At 43.6% G+C, this 20124-nt stretch overlaps 1 protein-coding gene across 9 annotated transcripts in view; it reads left to right on the forward strand.

Annotated features, from left to right (window-relative positions):
* Nucleotides 1-20124, forward strand: part of LOC110532462 (calmodulin-binding transcription activator 1) — a 617258-nt gene that overhangs the window by 328060 nt on the left and 269074 nt on the right. For all 9 annotated transcript variants that reach the window (XM_036988465.2, XM_036988466.2, XM_036988468.2 and 6 more), the window contains one exon: nt 19075-19210. In XM_036988465.2, coding sequence (XP_036844360.2) covers nt 19075-19210 — 136 coding nt within the window. The remainder of the gene's footprint in view (nt 1-19074; nt 19211-20124) is intronic.

Here is a 20124-nt window from a genome sequence, read left to right on the forward strand (position 1 = left end):
CGAAGGTTTTATACAAACATTCTATAATCATCAGCACAACTGGACAGTTTTTGTGTTATGAGAATATTTGCTGCGACCTAACGAATGTTCTGGGAACTTTCACAGAACCAATTTTTGTTTTCTGAGTAGACTCTGAATTGGCCCGTTTTTGGCTCGTACACAGATGACATGTATCATTAACTTAGATGTACAGTAGGTCTTTGTCACTTAATCTTAATGGAACAGTAGGACATTGTCACTAGTAATAACAAAAAAACATGCCTTTTCTGGAGTGGTGGTCGGTTTGAATTTAATTGCATTAGTTTTCCTTTCTTACAAGTGCTCTGCTGCTCATGCTTTATTGAGGGGACAAAAGCATGGAATTTACAGCATGTCACAATAACGCAGTTCTGTGTTGCTGAGGACTTAAGTCTACGAACACAGAGGAACGCTCACTGAGCCAGTCAGTGGCAGTCACATTAGAAGATAGACCTCATTCTCATTCTCTACAGTCACTCACTCAGTCAGTCCCACTGGATCCACGGCCAAACACATACTACTGTTAGGGAAGATTAGCAGCTGGATATTGGAAAGTATAAATCATTAACATGATTCTGCACACATGCTGTGCATATGCCCAAAGAAACATGTACACGAGAGGGAAACGTGAGAAGACTACATACAGTGCATTCGACTTTTTCTACATTTTGTTACTTTACAGCCTTATTCTAAAGTTGATTAAATGAATAGCTTTCCTCATAAATCTACACACAATACCCCATAATGACAAAGCGAAAACAGGTTTTTATAAATTTTTGAAAATGTATAAAAAAACAAATGAAATACCTTATTTAATTAAGTATTCAGACCCTTTGCTATGAGACTCGAAATGGAGCTTAGGTGCATCTTGTTTCTATTGATCATCCTTGAGATGTTTCTACAACTTAATTGGAGTCCACCTGTGGTAAATTCTATTTATTGGACATGATTTGGAAAGGCACACACCTGTTTATATAAGGTCCCACAGTTGACAGTGCATGTCAGAGCAAAATTGGAATTGTCCGTAGAGCTCCGAGACAGGATTGTGTCTATGCACAGATCTGGGGAAGGGTACCAAAAATTTCTGCAGCATTGAAGGTCCCAAATACACAGTGGCCTCCATCATTCTTAAATGGAAGCAGTTTGGAACTGCCAAGACTCTTCCTAGAGCTGGCCGCCCAGCCAAACTGAGCAAATGGGGGAGAAAGTGCCTTGGTCAGGGAGGTGACCAAGATGTTATTTTTTAGGCTCTCTTTTAGTCCTCATTTGGACTAATCTTCCAAGAGTCTTTAAACATTAAAATACAATTTATAATACAATCTCATTTTCACATATAACACACTGTTACAAACAGACATAATACGCTTCCATATTGAGCAGATAAATACTCTGAAAAGAGTCTGAACAGTCTGAAAATATAGAGTGGTTCCTTCATCTACCATAGTCCTGCACAACCTTCCAATTTATTATATTTAAATGGTCCTAAAGTATTGTTTGAATTTATATATTGAAAGGTTTCTGGTTTGCTCAAATAAATTATTCAATTTCTTTATTGCTCTGAATCAAAATGTTATTTTGCCTTATTTCTCTTTTCTGCCTGAATAACACATAGATGATGGACAATCTATTCCTAGTATTTACTGAATGTTTGTCTCTTACTAACTGAATACTGTTGTGAATGGAGTTTGGCCGTTTTAAACAGTGTACATTGTGAAATAAAATAAGCATGTTTTTTTCAATTATCTTGTTGATTGATGACCAACCAAGAGCATGACTACAACAGAAGAACCATATCTCCACCTTAAAACAATCCTTGCTGCTTTGTTCTGTGCAATCTGCAGCCTCCTAATTTCACCTGCTGATGCATTTTCCCAGCTCTTCTCCCCCGATTGCTCAGTTTGGCTGGGCAGCCAGCTCTAGGAAGAGTCTTGGTAGTTTCAATCTTCTTCCATTTAAGAATGACGGAGGCCACTGTGTATTTGGGGACCTTCAATGCTGCAGAAATGTTTTGGTACCCTGTTCTGTGGCCTGGGGAAGGGTACTTCTGTTGTAGTTATGCACAGAACACTAGTTCACCTGACTCCAAAATTAATGCTTGGCTTGTTTGCTTCAGAATCTTTCCTGGTAAATGCTTAGCTATCCTTCTGATCATGCATGCAGTTGAATGTTTTATTTAGTTATTTGAGACGACCATGATAAACAGTTGTCTAGCTGCACCCCTAGTAGTTTGGTTTCTGCCACATCCTCAATTTGTGCTCCCCCATACTTAATTGTATCCCATGTTGTGTTGGCATGTTCCTGGTGGAACCGACCAACCTAGCCTTCATTTTCTTGGTGTTCAAAAACAGTTTCTTCTGGCAACCCCACTCCCTGATATTTCCCAGATCTACTTTTAAAGCTTGCTGTACCTGTTGAACCGATTGTCTTGCTGTATAAATTGTAGTATCATCTGTAAATATAGTAGCTTGAGTTTCAGATAAGGAATAAGGAAGGTCGTTGGTATATATTAAGTAAAGAGGTGGCCCAAGGCAGCTGCCATGCGGTATTCCACAGTTTAAAGGGGAAGAAAATAACCCATTGATATAGGGTTGTTTTTGTCAGTTAGATATAACTGTACCCAATTCAATGCTGCCTCCTTAAACCCATAATGCAGTAATTTTGTCAAAATGATTTCATGATCCACTAAATCAAATGCTGCACTAAAATCCAAAAATAGTACACCCACAGACATGACATTAGCATTGAGCCACTGGTCAGTCATGTCAACCAATGCAGTGGTAGTGGAATGTTTTTTGCGATAAACATGCTAATTGGCTGCGATCAGATCATTATTTTCCATGTACTCCCATATTTGTCTACTCACAATACCCTCCAATATCTAACGGAGTGAAGGGAGAAGACTAATTGGTTGACTATTGGCAGGAGTAATGGGTTCTTTGCTGTCTTTCTGGATTGGACAAAGTTTAGCAAATCAAATCAAATCAAATTTATTTATATAGCCCTTCGTACATCAGCTGATATCTCAAAGTGCTGTACAGAAACCCAGCCTAAAACCCCAAACAGCAAGCAATGCAGGTGTAGAAGCACGGTGGCTAGGAAAAACTCCCTAGAAAGGCCAAAACCTAGGAAGAAACCTAGAGAGGAACCAGGCTATGTGGGGTGGCCAGTCCTCTTCTGGCTGTGCCGGGTGGAGATTATAACAGAACATGGCCAAGATGTTCAAATTTTCATAAATGACCAGCATGGTCCAATAATAATAAGGCAGAACAGTTGAAACTGGAGCAGCAGCACGGCCAGGTGGACTGGGGACAGCAAGGAGTCATCATGTCAGGTAGTCCTGAGGCATGGTCCTAGGACTCAGGTCCTCCGAGAGAGAGAAAGAAAGAGAGAAAGAGAGAATTAGAGAGAGCACACTTAAATTCACACAGGACACCGAATAGGACAGGAAAAGTACTCCAGATATAACAAACTGACCCTAGCCCCCCGACACATAAACTACTGCAGCATAAATACTGGAGGCTGAGACAGGAGGGGTCAGGAGACACTGTGGCCCCATCCGAGGACACCCCCGGAAAGGGCCAAACAGGAAGGATATAACCCCACCCACTTTGCCAAAGCACAGCCCCCACACCACTAGAGGGATATCTTCAACCACCAACTTACCATCCTGAGACAAGGCTGAGTATAGCCCACAAAGATTTCCGCCACGGCACAACCCAAGGGGGGGGGGGGGGGGGGGGGGGGGGGGGGGCGCCAGGGGGGGGGGGCGCCAACCCAGACAAGACGATCACATCAGTGACTCAACCCACTCAGGTGACGCACCCCTCCCAGGGACGGTATGAGAGAGCCCCAGTAAGCCAGTGACTCAGCCCCTGTAATAGGGTTAGAGGCAGAGAATCCCAGTGGAAAGAGGGGAACCGGCCAGGCAGAGACAGCAAGGGCGGTTCGTTGCTCCAGAGCCTTTCCGTTCACCTTCCCACTCCTGGGCCAGACTACACTCAATCATATGACCCACTGAAGAGATGAGTCTTCAGTAAAGACTTAAAGGTCGAGACCGAGTTTGCGTCTCTGACATGGGTAGGCAGACCGTTCCATAAAAATGGAGCTCTATAGGAGAAAGCCCTGCCTCCAGCTGTTTGCTTAGAAATTCTAGGGACAATTAGGAGGCCTGCGTCTTGTGACTGTAGCGTACGTGTAGGTATGTACGGCAGGACCAAATCAGAGAGATAGGTAGGAGCAAGCCCATGTAATTCTTTGTAGGTTAGCACTAAAACCTTGAAATCAGCCCTTGCTTTGACAGGAAGCCAGTGTAGGGAGGCTAGCACTGGAGTAATATGATAACATTTTTTGGTTCTAGTCAGGATTCTAGCAGCCGTATTTAGCACTAACTGAAGTTTACTTAGTGCTTTGTCCGGGTAGCCGGAAAGTAGAGCATTGCAGTAGTCTAACCTAGGAGTGACAAAAGCATGGATTAATTTTTCTGCATCATTTTTGGACAGAAAGTTTCTGATTTTTGCAATGTTACGTAGATGGAAAAAAGCTGTCCTTGAAATGGTATGAGAGAGATCAGGGTCCAGAGTAACGCCGAGGTCCTTCACAGTTTTATTTGAGACGACTGTACAACCATTAAGATTAATTGTCAGATTCAACAGAAGATCTCTTTGTTTCTTGGGACCTAGAACAAGCATCTCTGTTTTGTCCGAGTTTAAAAGTAGAACGTTTGCAGCCATCCACTTCCTTATGTCTGAAACACATGCCTCTAGTGAGGGCAATTTTGGGGCTTCACCATGTTTCATTGAAATGTACAGCTGTGTGTCATCCGCATAGCAGTAAAAGTTAACATTATGTTTTCGAATGACATCCCCAAGAGGTAAAATATATAGTGAAAACAATAGTGGTCCTAAAACGGAACCTTGAGGAACACCGAAATTTACAGTTGATTTGTCAGAGGACAAACCATTTACAGAGACAAACTGATATCTTTCCGACAGATAAGATCTAAACCAGGCCAGAACTTGTCCGTGTAGACCAATTTGGGTTTCCAATCCAATCACATCCAAAAGAATGTGGTGATCGATGGTATCAAAAGCAGCACTAAGGTCTAGGAGCACAAGGACAGATGCAGAGCCTCGGTCTGATGCCATTAAAATGTCATTTACCACCTTCACAAGTGCAGTCTCAGTGCTATGATGGGGTCTAAAACCAGACTGAAGCATTTCGTATACATTGTTTGTCTTCAGGAAGGCAGTGAGTTGCTGCGAAACAGCCTTTTCTAAAATGTTTGAGAGGAATGGAAGATTCGATATAGGCCGATAGTTTTTTATATTTTCTCGGTCAAGGTTTGGCTTTTTTAAGAGAGGCTTTATTACTTCCACTTTTAGTGAGTTTGGTACACATCCGGTGGATAGAGAGCCGTTTATTATGTTCAACATAGGAGGGCCAAGCACAGGAAGCAGCTCTTTCAGTAGTTTAGTTGGAATAGGGTCCAGTATGCAGCTTGAAGGTTTAGAGGCCATGATTATTTTCATCATTGTGTCAAGAGATATAGTACTAAAACACTTGAGCGTCTCTCTTGATCCTAGGTCCTGGCAGAGTTGTGCAGACTCAGGACAACTGAGCTTTGAAGGAATACGCAGATTTAAAGAGGAGTCCATAATTTGCTTTCTAATAATCATGATCTTTTCCTCAAAGAAGTTCATGAATTTATCACTGCTAAAGTGAAAGCCATCCTCTCTTGGGGAATGCTGCTTTTTAGTTAGCTTTGCGACAGTATCGAAAAGGAATTTCGGATTGTTCTTATTTTCCTCAATTAAGTTAGAAAAATAGGATGATTGAGCAGCAGTAAGGGCTCTTCGGTACTGCACGGTACTGTCTTTCCAAGCTAGTCGGAAGATTTCCAGTTTGGTGTGGCGCCATTTCCGTTCCAATTTTCTGGAAGCTTGCTTCAGAGCTCGGGTATTTTCTGTGTACCAGGGAGCTAGTTTCTTATGAGAAATGTTTTTAGTTTTTAGGGGTGCAACTGCATCTAGGGTATTGCGCAAGGTTAAATTGAGTTCCTCAGTTAGGTGGTTAACTGATTTTTGTCCTCTGGCGTCCTTGGGTAGACAGAGGGAATCTGGAAGGACATCAAGGAATCTTTGTGTTGTCTGTGAATTTATAGCACGACTTTTGATGTTCCTTGGTTGGGGTCTGAGCATTATTTGTTGCAATTGCAAACGTAATAAAATGGTGGTCCGATAGTCCAGGATTATGAGGAAAAATATTAAGATCCACAACATTTATTCAATGGGACAAAACTAGGTCCAGAGTATGACTGTGACAGTGAGTCACAGTCTCAGTGAACCCACTGAGTCGATGATGGCTCGATGATGGCTCCGAAAGCCTTTTGGAGTGGGTCTGTGGACTTTTCCATGTGAATATTAAAGTCACCAAAGATTAGAATATTATCTGCTATGACTACAAGGTCCGATAGGAATTCAGGGAACTCAATGAGGAACGCTGTATATGGCCCAGGAGGCCTGTAAACAGTAGCTATAAAAAGTGATTGAGTAGGCTACATAGATTTCATGACTAGAAGCTCAAAAGACGAAAACGTCATGCTTCCATACATTTGGAAATGTCCCTTTTCCAGTGACCAATTAAATATATATTTCAAGAACCTGATGGTCACTCTGACAGAGCTCCAACAGTTCCTCTGTTGAACCTTCCAGAAGGACGAACCACCTCTGCAGCACTCCACCAATCAGGCCTTTATGGTAGAGTGGCCAGACGGAAGCCACTCCTCATTAAAAGGCACATGACAGCCCGCTTGCAGTTTGCCAAAAGGCACTTAAAAAAATCTGACTATGAGAAACAAGATTCTCTGGTCAGATGAAACCAAGTTTGAACTCTTTGGCCTGAATGCCAAGTGTCCCTATGGTATGGTGAAACATGGTAGTGGCAGCATCATGCGATGGGTATCTTTTTCAGTGGCAGGGACTAGGTAACTAGTCAGGATCGAGGGAATGATGAATGGAGCAAAGTACAGAGAGATCCTTGATGAAAACCTGGTCCAGAGCGCTCAGGACCTCAGACGGGGACAACGACCCTAAGCACACAGCCAAGACAACGCAGGAGTGGCTTTCGGGACAAGTCTCTGAATGTCCTTGAGTGGCCTAGCCAGAGCTTGAGAGGATCTTCCGAGAAGAATGGGAGAAACTCCCCAAATACAGGTGTGCCAAGCTTGTAGCGTCATACTCAAGAAGACTCGAGGCTGTAATCGCTGCCAAAGGTGCTTCAACAAAGTACTGAGTAAAAGGCCTGAATACTTATCTAAATGTGATATTTCAGTTGTTGTTTTTTATATATACGTTTGCACAAATTTCTAAAAACCTGTTTTTGCTTTGTCATTTTGGGGTATTGTGCGTAGATTGATGAGGAGTCTTATTTAGATCCATTTTAATATAAGGCTGTAACATAATGATTACAATGTCTGAATACTTTCCGAATTCACTGTAAATAGGCATTGAAAGCATAAGGCTAAGTAATGCAAGAAAGTAATAAGTAATGCAAGAATTTAATAAGTAATGCAAGAAAGTAATAAGTAATGCAAGAAAGTAATAAGTAATGCAAGAAAGTAATAAGTAATGCAAGAAAACAATACACACACATGCTGCACACGCCTACAAATGTATACACATTGCCAGAAGCAATAGTGTGATGATAGCAGAGTCAGGGAAGCCACAAGATTGACAACTCATCCATTCATATATTCATACTGCGTTACATTATATGCTGTATGTACACAATGCACAGATCAATGTGCTCCAGAAGTCCTTCCTGTTGGATGTGGATGTTGGTAAAGGATGTGTAAACCATGTCGTCTAGTGTAGAGACTGGAGGCTGAGAGAGAGAGTTCTACGTCTGGTTACTGTGTCTTACGGAGGTATGCTAGCTACATGCCTTCCTGAATGGGCAGAAACGTGCATGAAACTGGCTTAGCCACTATCAGGCGGCAAGCATCACCTCCAGTCATCAGCCCTCCCTCTCACTCTGCAGGGCTGTTGGTGGGGGGAGATAAGGGGGGGGACACCCCTCCATCCCTCCCTTCTCCATATCCCATTCCTCCATCCCCTCCAGCCCTCCCTTCTCCATACCCCATCCCTCCATCCCCACCATCCCTCCCTTCTCCATACCCCATCCCTCCCTTCTCCATACCCCATCCCTCCATCCCCACCATCCCTCCCTTCTCCATACCCTATCCCTCCATCCCCACCATCCCTCCCTTCTCCATCCCTCCCTCCCTTCTCCATCTGTCGTTCTGCCCCTGAACAAGGCAGAACCCACTGATCCTAGGCCGTCATTGAAAATAAGAATTTGTTCTTAACTGACTTGCCTAGTTAAATAAAGGTAAAAAAATTAATTAAAAAAATATCCCATCCCTCCATCCCCACCATCCCTCCCTTCTCCATCCCCACCATCCCTCCCTTCTCCATACCCCATCCCTCCATCCCTCCCTTCTCCATACCCCATCCCTTCATCCCCACCATCCCTCCCTTCTCCATCCCCACCATCCCTCCCTTCTCCATACCCCATGCCTCCATCCCTCCCTTCTCCATACCCCATCCCTCCATCCCCACCATCCCTCCCTTCTCCATCCCCACCATCCCTCCCTTCTCCATCCCTCCATCCCCACCATCCCTCCCTTCTCCATACCCCATCCCACCATCCCTCCCTTCTCCATACCCCATCCCTCCATCCCATCTATCCCTCCCTTCTCCATACCCCATCCCTCCATCCCTCCCTTCTTATCCACTCTCATAGGTCTTATAGGGACAGAGACATGAACGTGTAGCGGCATTTATATTCTTTTTAAATTGTCTGTGATTTTTCCATTGAGATAAGTGTCTTGGGAACATCTGTTTCGTGGCTGGAAGGTAGAGGCCTGAGTTGTATAGTGGTACACTGGCAGGCAATGGCGATAGAGGAAGAGACTGAAGGAGAGGAGAGGGGGAGGAAGAGAGTGGGTGGGGTAGAGGGAGACCAAGGGAAGGAGAAAGAGGGAGAGCGAGGGAGATGTAAGAGAGAGAGGGAGATGGAGGGAGAGAGGACAAACTGCTTTACCTGGCTGATAGGTAGCTCCCAAACAACGCTCACAGGCCCAACCATATTATGAAAGCACTCTGCCTCCAGGCTAGTAGACCAGACCAGGTAAACATTGTGTTATTAGAAATGCCAACAAAATAAGGATGATACACCGTTTGGCAAACTTTCACTCATAAACCACCTCAACCATTTTGACCTGTACTGCCATTACCATTCTGCCTGATTAATTGCCATGGGAATGTAATTACATATTCATGTCATCACAATGCATAGATAGAGAACAGAATGGTAATGAAACCTATCCTCGGAGCTTCCTAGCTGCTTACGAGTACTAGTCTGAGCGGTGTAGAGGTGTCATGCTTGTGTAGGCGTTGTGATGATGACCTAACCTCGCTCTTCCTCATTGACATTCTGAGAGATACATACCCCGGGCCTGACCGGGAGTCAGAGAGGCGCTGCTCTGCCGTGCATAGGTGTGGGAACGGGAACAGGGGAGAGACTGCTGGCGGCGGAGGGAGAGATTGCGTGGCAATCTATGCATGGCAGATTTACATTTAAAGTAGTTTCAGCACATGCCCCACTTCCTGATGTGTGCTCCGCTCTGCCAGGGGCTGGAGGGGCCGACTTATCACAGAGTCATCAATCGCACGTGATGCACCCTGATAGGCCCCTGCAGTAAGTTACCACGGTACGAGGCAGCCTAACACCTCTCTGTTCAGACAGACAGGGGAGAGATGAGGTGGCATCTAATAGAGCACGCCTTTTGAAGTGTAATTATATTACATTTGGAAGCGGCCTGTGCCGTTTTGACAGCTCCGTGTGCTTCGCCGGGACGCGAGTTTGTGTGTGTGTGTGTGAACACACTGCGACCATGTGTGGTGGATGATTGACACACAGTGTAATGAGCAGGATGAGCAGCGTCAATACAGAATTATGATTGAATCCTACTACAATGGCTCTGATGCTCGTCGGATGTGGCAGGGCTTGACAACTATTACGGACTATAAATGGAAACCCAGACACCGAGCTTCCCAGTGACGCAAATTTATCAGATCACCTAAATGCCTTTTATGCTCGCTTCGAGGCAAGCAACACTGAAGCATGCACGAGAGCACCAGCTGTTCTGGATGACTGTGTGATAATGGTAGCCGATGTGAATAAAACCTTTAAACAAGTCAACATTCACAAAGCAGCTGGGCCAGACAGATAACCAGGACGTGTACTCACTGACATTTTCAACCTCTCCCTGAACGAGTCTGTAATACCTACATGTTTCAAGCAGACAACCATAGTCCGTGTACCCAAGGAAGCGAAGGTAACCTGCTTAAATGATTACCGCCCTGTGGCACTCACGTCGGTAGCCATAAAGTGTTTTGAAAGGCTGGTCATGGCTCACATCAACAGCATCCCCCCACTTGACACACTCCAATTCGCATAACGCCCCAACAGAACCACAGATGAAGCAATCTCAATCACACTCCACACCACCCTTTCTCACCTTGACAAAAGGAACACCAACAGTTAACGTTGGAAGTTTACATACACCTTAGTCGTTTTTCACAATACCCAACATTTAATCCAAGTAAAAATTCCCTATCTTAGGTCAGTTAGGATCACCACTTTATTTTAAGAATGTGAAATGTCAGAATAATAGTAGAGAGAATGATTTATTTCTTTCATCACATTTCCAGTGGGTCAGAAGTTTACATACACTCAATTAGTATTTGGTAGCATTGCATTTAAATTGTTTAACTTGGGTCAAACGTTTCTGGTAGCCTTCCACAAGCTTCCTACAATAAGTTGGGTGAATTTTGGCCCAGTCCTCCTGACAGAGCTGGGTTTCACTCACGCCGCCAAACTTACCCTAGTAAAACTGACTATCCTACCGATCCTCGACTTCAGCGATGTCATCTACAAAATAGCTTCCAACACTCTACTCAGCAAACTGGATGCAGTCTATCACAGTGCCATCCGTTTTGTCACCAAATCACCTTATACAGTGCCTTGCGAAAGTATTCGGCACCCTTGAACTTTGCGACCTTTTGCCACATTTCAGGCTTCAAACATAAAGATATAAAACTGATTTTTTTTGTGAAGAATCAACAACAAGTGGGACACAATCATGAAGTGGAACGACATTTATTGGATATTTCAAACTTTTTTAACATATCAAAAACTGAAAAATTGGGCGTGCAAAATTATTCAGCCCCTTTACTTTCAGTGCAGCAAACTCTCTCCAGAAGTTCAGTGAGGATCTCTGAATGATCCAATGTTGACCTAAATGACTAATGATGATAAATACAATCCACCTGTGTGTAATCAAGTCTCCTTATAAATGCACCTGCACTGTGATAGTCTCAGAGGTCCGTTAAAAGCGCAGAGAGCATCATGAAGAACAAGGAACACACCAGGCAGGTCCGATATACTGTTGTGAAGAAGTTTAAAGCCGGATTTGGATACAAAAAGATTTCCCAAGCTTTAAACATCCCAAGGAGCACTGTGCAAGCGATAATATTGAAATGGAAGGAGTATCAGACCACTGCAAATCTACCAAGACCTGGCCGTCCCTCTAAACTTTCAGCTCATACAAGGAAAAGACTGATCAGAGATGCAGCCAAGAGGCCCATGATCACTCTGGATGAACTGCAGAGAACTACAGCTGAGGTGGGAGACTCTGTCCATAGGACAACAATCAGTCGTATATTGCACAAATCTGGCCTTTATGGAAGAGTGGCAAGAAGAAAGCCATTTCTTAAAGATGTCCATAAAAAGTGTCATTTAAAGTTTGCCACAAGCCACCTGGGAGACACACCAAACATGTGGAAGAAGGTGCTCTGGTCAGATGAAACCAAAATGTAACTTTTTGGCAACAATGCAAAACGTTATGTTTGGCGTAAAAGCAACACAGCTCATCACCCTGAACACACCATCCCCACTGTCAAACATGGTGGTGGCAGCATCATGGTTTGGGCCTGCTTTTCTTCAGCAGGGACAGGGAAGATGGTTAAAATTGATGGGAAGATGGATGGAGCCAAATACAGACCATTCTGGAAGAAAACCTGATGGAGTCTGCAAAAGACCTGAGACTGGGACGGAGATTTGTATTCCAACAAGACAATGATCCAAAACATAAAGCAAAATCTACAATGGAATGGTTCAAAAATAAACATATCCAGGTGTTAGAATGGCCAAGTCAAAGTCCAGACCTGAATCCAATCGAGAATCTGTGGAAAGAACTGAAAACTGCTGTTCACAAATGCTCTCCATCCAACCTCACTGAGCTCGAGCTGTTTTGCAAGGAGGAATGGGAAAAAATGTCAGTCTCTCGATGTGCAAAACTGATAGAGACATACCCCAAGCGACTTACAGCTGTAATCGCAGCAAAAGGTGGCGCTACAAAGTATTAACTTAAGGGGGCTGAATAATTTTGCACGCCCAATTTTTCAGTTTTTGATTTGTTAAAAAAGTTTGAAACATCCAATAAATGTCGTTCCACTTCATGATTGTGTCCCACTTGTTGTTGATTCTTCACAAAAAAATACAGTTTTATATCTTTATGTTTATCTTTATGAAGCCTGAAATGTGGCAAAAGGTCGCAAAGTTCAAGGGGGCCGAATACTTTCGCAAGGCACTGTATAGGTAATAGGAGCTTGCCTATTACAGTCAGAACACTGTTTACACCAAGACAAAATGTTTCATTCTCCACTACACTATTGACAAGAATGCATTCTCCAGCAGATGTAGTAGAAGTGTTGAGGACGATTCAACAGAGCTGATCACATGGATCAGCCAGAATCACAACTAGTTCCCCTCTCTCTCTCTCTCTCTCTCTGGACTTGGTTCCTGTGGACTTAGGGCTGTGGAACTGAGCACCAGACCCTCTCTCTGAGCTGCTGTCTGTCGATTACCCGGGGTCAGCCTCTCCCCTCTTCTTCCCTGCCCCTCTCCTTTCCTTTCCTGTCCCCCTTTCCTCTCCTCCCCTTCCCTCTCTTCCAGGTTCATTGTGGATGCTCATCAGAACAGTCCCTCTCTTCCCTTTCAAAATGAACAAACCTGATTGAGCGAATGCCTCTGTAAATGAATGATTTCTTAAGGACTGGGCCAGCCTAACACCATCCACAGGGTAAAACTTATTATCGGCCCGTACATGCCACGCCACAGGGAGGGAGAGGTGTGTGTGTGTGCGAGTGTCAGAGGTGGTGGTGTATTTCCATAATAATCGGGCACATTATGGCATCTGAGACAGAGGGCCTCCTGTCGCACTGCTTTTATAACAGAGCAGTTAACATTTTTCCTCCATGTATAAATATGTATAATTCTGATCAGATTAATTGAAACGCCTAAGTATACAGAGATGTAGAAGATAAGCAGAGAGAGAGAGTAAGAGGGGGAGAGCGTGTGCTTCAGACATAGCTACAGTACTTCAGAGAGTAAAGGAGTCTAAAGCTCATGCAGGTCTTTCCTCTGGGTACAGAGTACAGACCAGACTGCCTTGAATTGAAAACAGCATCTCGCTAACTCTTCCTCCCTAAGAAAGCTGAGCGGAGAACTTTGCACACCAAACTGATAAATAAGGTGCAGGGCCTCTGACACAAAAGCCTCACCCCAATTTCCAATGATCTTGAGGAGATCAGATTGCCTTAAGTCATTTTATTTTCTGCATTATCTATTCCTGGACCATCTCTTTGTCTAACATTCTAAGACGTGTGGTTCCTGTATTTTTGAAGGACGAACGGAGAATGTATCTCCAGGGGAAAAAACAACATGACGATACAAAAGCAGTTCGACCAGTGTGTCTGGGCATTCATTAAAAAGAGATCATATTGCTTGATTCCTCGACATGGTGCTGATGTCTGCAATACTCTTCTAGACAGCCAGGGGACCTTCAGATGACATTTGTCACAAGAGGCTTAACTCACCATATACATTATCCTACAGCTGCACAAAAGTGATTCCTTGTTTATAGAATTGTGTTTGAGTCATCGGCTATCATGATGTCCATACTCCCTGTGTGTGGATAGAGAACATGCTGTATGCAAGAGAACCATAGATGTATCTTAGTTTAGATGTATCTTAGTAGTTTTATCACAGGAATAAACCTCACATTTGTAAATGTACAGTATAAGTCATAAAAGGGAACCTATGTTCAGTTACAGATAGTGAAGGGGGGGATGAACGATGGAATGACAGAATGAGAGAGGAGGGTTAGGAAGAGCGTAGTTGAGGGATCTGGAGACCGATGAAGCGAGAGAGGGAGGAGAGGAAGAGAGGGAGGAGGAGAAGGTATTCCCTGGCACCCATCTCTAGCTCCAAACGACTGGCGGTGAGAGGAGGAGGGGGAGAGACGGAGAGAAAGAGAAAAATAGAAAGCGAGAGAGGATTGAGGATGGCATGTTTGAGTGCTGTCTCTCATTAGATGGTGCTGTCAGGGGCCACAAAGAAGGACTGTTGGGACCCCTCCTCCTCCTCTCCCTCATCTTTTACCTCACCCACCCCGTCTCCATTGGCCCCTGAGATACGTCCTGGGAGGGGAGATGATTAATGAGCAATAGCAAGATGAACAGGAGCCAGGCCCTGTGTGCAGCTATGAAAGATGATGCATGCCCTGTTATAAACAAAAACATGGAAAAGTGTAACTATAAAACAATAACACCCAATGCAAAACAAGTGAGCAGTGTTTAGTTTTTCAAAGTAGAATCACAAAGCAGAAGGCCTTTTTTCCTTTGTAGGGAGTTTTTCTTCTTCTTTTCTCCCCCCCAGAAGAATAGAGTTTAGACTGTACTGTGCAATCACACTCTTAACTATAGCTGGATCTTGTGTGCAGTGAGTGTGGCGGATGGCTTAGCCCTCCTCTACAGTTACCTTCTCTCCTGTCCTCAGCAGCAATTTGAAAACATGGCGCTGGAATGGAAAGCTGCCGTTTTATAGGCTCCTGATAAATTCTGCTATTTAGTGGTTTTTTTTGCGCTATTCGTAACTTTTTTTGTACATTATGTTTCCTATGACCGAAAATAACTTCTGGACATCAGAACAGCGATCACTAACCTCGATTTTAATGAAGATTTCTGCTTCAACGAGTCAGCGGCACAACACATACCGAGACGTCAGCAAGTAGATAAACCGCCTCTACCCTCCATTCTATTGGCGAACGTACAATCACTGGAGAACAAATTGGACGAGCTCCGTTCGAGACTACCTATCAACAGGACCTGTAATATCCTATGTTTCTGGGAGCAATTGCTGAACAAGGATAATGTACTTCTAGCTGTTTTTTCTATGTGTTGTCAGAACAGAACGGCAGCTTCGGGTAAACTCAAGTGGGAGGTGTGTGTCTCTTTGTTAATAACAGCAGGTGCGCTATATCTAATATTAAAGATGCACTATGCAGAAATCGCTCCGCCATCTCCTGGTTGCAAAAATTCTAATTATTAACCTAATTTCAATTTATGTGACAAAACAAGCAAGTAAAGTGTAGACAATCATTGTACCATATTAACCGTTGTTATTTATCTTTTCCATAACCAAACATTTATTTTTTACTGTTTGAAGCTGGTGTACAAAACCGAAAGTAAAAGACGCAAAAACAAAACTTAAGAACAGGATGCATAGAAATAACGTAAATAGAATGGATCTTCCGCTTTTTAGACTTGCTTTGAATGAAAATGACAGCTCTATAACAAACATTTCACCCAAAAAGTTACATATTTCAGCTTTAATAAAGTCTCTAGGTTCTGCTAGCCCGAGTTAGAATACCTCATGATAAGCTGTAGACCATACTATTAATCAAGAGGGAATATTTTTCGTAGCTGTCTATTTACCACCATAAGCCGATGCTGGCACTAAGACCGCACTCAATGAGCTGTATAAGGTCATAGGCAAACAAGAAAATGCTCATCCAGAGGTGGCGCTCCTAGTGGCTGGTGATTTTAATGCAGGGTAACTAAAATCCGTCGTACCTCATTTCTACCAGCATGTCATCTATACAACTAGAGGCGAAAAAGCTCTAGATGATCTTTACTCCACACACAGAAATTAATACAAAGCCCTCCATTTGGCAAATCTGACGACAGTTAGTTAAATGGCTACCCAAATGGCTACCCAACTATTTACATTCACCCTTTTTGCGCTAACTTTTCTTGACTCATCACATACTCTGCTGCTACTGTTTATTATCTAACCTGTTGCCTAGTAACTTTTCCTAGTTATATGTACACATCTACCTCAGTTACTCAAACCCCTGAACATCGACTCACTACTGATATCCTGTGTATACAGTGCCTTCGCAAAGTATTCAGACCCCTTGTCTTTTTCCACATTCTGTTACGTTACAACCTTATTCTAAAATGTACATCCTCATCAATCTACAAACAATACTCTATAATTACGAAGCGAAAACAGCTTTTTAGAAAATTTTGCAAATCTATAAAAAAAATTAATCCCCAAGAACACAGTGGCCTCCATCATTCTTAAATTGAAGAAGTTTGGAACCACCAAGACTCTTCCTAGAGCTGGCCGCCTGGCCAAACTGAGCAATTGGGGGAGAAGGGCCTTGATCAGGGAGCTGACCAAGAACCTGATGGTCACTCTGACAGAGCTCCAGAGTTCCTCTGTGGAGATAGGAGAACCTTCCAAAAGGACAACCATCTCTGCAGCACTCCACCAAGCAGGCCTTTATGGTAGAGTGGCCAGACGGAAGCCACTCCTTAGTAAAAGGCACATGACAGCCCATTTGGAGTTTGCCAAAAGCCACCTAAAGACTCTCAGACCGTGAGAAACACGATTTTCCGCTTTGATGAAATGAATGCCAAGCTTCAGGTCTGGAGGAAACATTGCACCATCCCTAAGCATGGTGGTGGCAGCATCAAATTGTGGGGATGTGTTTCAGCAACAGGGACTGAGAGACTAGTCAGGATGAAGGGAATGATGAACGGAGCAAAGTACAGAGAGATCCTTGATTAAAACCTGCTCCAGAGTGCTCAGGACCTCAGACTGGGGCGAAGGTTCATCTTCCAACAGGACACAACCCAAAGCACTTCTTCTAAGCTTCAGGACAAGTGGCCCAGCCAGAACCAGGACTTGAACCCGATCAAACATCTCTGGAGAGACTTCAAAATAGCTGTGCAGCAACGCTCCCCATCCAACCTGACAGAGCTTGAGAGGATCTTTAGAGAAGAATGGGAGAAACTCCCGAGATATAGGTGTGCCAAGCTTGTAGCGTCATACCCAAGAAGACTCGAGGCTATAATCACTGCCAAAGGTGCTTCAACAAAGTACTGAGTAAAGAGTCTGAATACTTATGTAAATGTGATATTTCAGTTGTTGTTTTTTTATATTTGCAAAAATGTCTAAACTTTTTTTTGCTTTGTCATTATGGGGTTTTGAGTGTAGATTGATGTGGGAAAAAAATATTTGATACATTTTACAATAAGGCTGTAACGTAACAAAATGTGTAAAAAGTCAAGGTGTCTGAATACTTTCCAAATGCACTGTAGAGCCAAGTTATTAGTCATTGTGTATTATGACTTTTCTTATTATTACGTTTTATTAAGTACTAGTTTTCTATTCGTTCTCTAGTTTGTTTCTCTCTACATGGTTGGGAAGGCCCAAGTAAGTAAGCATTTCACTGTTAGTCTACACCTGTTGTTTACGATGCTTGTGACAAATAGAAGGTGTCTTTCCCATTCATTGTGGAAGCAGGCACCCTACACTACACATGTCAATTACCACAGCAAGTGAAATCACTGCAACACTTAACAAAGAGCTGCAGTCAGTTTCAGAATGGCTGGCAAGAAGTAAGTTAGTCCTAAATATTAAAAAAACTAAAAGCATTGTATTTGGGACAAATCATTCACTAAACCCTGAACCTCAACAAAATCCTGTAATGAATAATGTGGAAGTTGAGCAAGTTGAAGAGAATAAACTGCTTGGCGTAACCCTGGATGGTATAAACTGTCATGGTCAAAACATATTGATTGAACAGTAGCTAATATGGGGAGTTGTCTGTCCATAATAAAGCCCCGCTCTGCTTTCTTAACAGCGTGTGTGTACAGATTGTATAAGAATTCTAGATAGAGAGTGTTAGGTACAGCCGAGCTGTATGCTTCTATATGTTCATGTTTTAACATTGTTCTCCAAATGCCCCCTGTCTGACAAATACAACTGAAAAAACATATTATCAATAGTTACATAATATCATTATGTTGTATCTTTATTAAGCAACAGGCTGTGGTCTGTTTGAGGGAGGATGAATTATGAATAGAATATGAGGGAAGATCTCTTCTTCCCCCAAGGGACCACACACACCACAAATCATTTCACTGGATGAATGAGAGATAAGAAAGCTGCCTCAGCCTTTATATTGTACACACACACACGCATGCGCGCACACACACACACACACACACACACACACACACACACACACAAACTCATTTCACTGAATTAATGAGATATAAGAAAGCTGCCTCAGCCTTTACACACACACACACACACACACACACACACACACACACACAAACACACGCATGCATGCAGGCACACACACATACACCAGTTCTATATGTAATTTACTCTGTGGTAGAAGTGTCACTTTCACTGCCTTCTCACAATGCACAGTGTTCATTGGGAGAAATGTATGCTGAAAATGTGTTTTGTTCATTGTCAAACTGTGCATAGGAACGCAGAGAAACACCATAAAGACGTTTTGTCATCTAAAGTCACTAGTGCATTTCTGTCTTGCAGTAGATGTACTGTATGTCAAGACTCTTTGTACATCTCTAAAATGAGTCCCACAGCAGAAACTTTGACAAACAATTCTCTCTCTCTCTCTCTCTCTCTCTCTCTCTCTCTCTCTCTCTCTCTCTCTCTCTCTCTCTCTCTCTCTCTCTCTCTCTCTCTCTCTCTCTCTCTCTCTCTCTCTCTCTCTCTCTCTCTCTCTCTCTCTCTCTCTCTCTCTCTCTCTCTGTGATCCAGGCCACAGAATGGTTCAATGATCTTGTACAACAGGAAGAAGGTGAAGTACAGAAAGGATGGCTACTGCTGGAAGAAGAGGAAAGATGGGAAGACTACGCGGGAGGATCACATGAAGCTCAAAGTCCAGGGAGTGGAGGTAAGGAACGGGGAGGATGGATGGGACCTGACCCGACTTGGACAAGACAAACCTAGGCTGACACTACGTTGTCTTCCCCTGGCTGTAAGAGAGAGACAGCCAGCTACATGCTGAAGTTGGGTCCTAGCCCTGCTATCTCCCAAGAGCCACGCAGAGCAGGGAAACAATGCAGCACAACAATAGTTGTTCCCAGGGAAGGCAGCGGAGTGGAACCGATTGTTTGTACCTTATTAAGGGGCTGGATGTTGCCTTTGCTCCACAGAGACTACATTAATCTTCTCTCCTCCCTCACTAGCTAGTAAACACCATGCTGAGCCCGACCCTGCATCGTGCCCCCCTCCTCACTCCCCTCCATGCCACCTCGCCCCCTAACCAGCAGGCACGACGCATGCCTAGTCCCAACCGGGTTCACCCTGGCCCAGCCTGGGTTAGTGGTGCAGAGCTGGCATGCTGGTTGATTTATCAGCACTCACACACATGAAAAGGAGCAGCTCCAACGAACCTAGGGCCAGACGCCACTCACTTTGTTTGTATACTGCTGAATATGTGGTTTTGTGGTTCTGTTTCTCTCGCCTGCTTAGACTTAGGCATTGGTGCCAGGGACACAGGAGTGTGGATGGGTAGAAGTTGTCCACACAGGGCTCTGCTCTGTGTTTGTTCTGCTCTACAGGACTGTCACTCAGGGGAAATAGCTCAATGTTGTCTGTCTGCGCGTGCAACTCTCTGATAACTTGGTCTGGACATTAGTTTTTAAAAATATTGTCTGACAGTTGTTTAAACAAGTATTAATGTCACTTCTTGTGAGAATGCTAAGCCTACATGTAAGATAGAATTCTGCCTGCGGCGCTCAGTTCAGGAATTAGTTCTTTGTGATCTGAAAGTCAAATACTTCCATGTCAAACACATCTAGTCTG

This window comes from Oncorhynchus mykiss, chromosome 9, assembly GCF_057628025.1.
Source record: "Oncorhynchus mykiss isolate SJ-2025 chromosome 9, ASM5762802v1, whole genome shotgun sequence".
Taxonomy (NCBI): domain Eukaryota; kingdom Metazoa; phylum Chordata; class Actinopteri; order Salmoniformes; family Salmonidae; genus Oncorhynchus; species Oncorhynchus mykiss.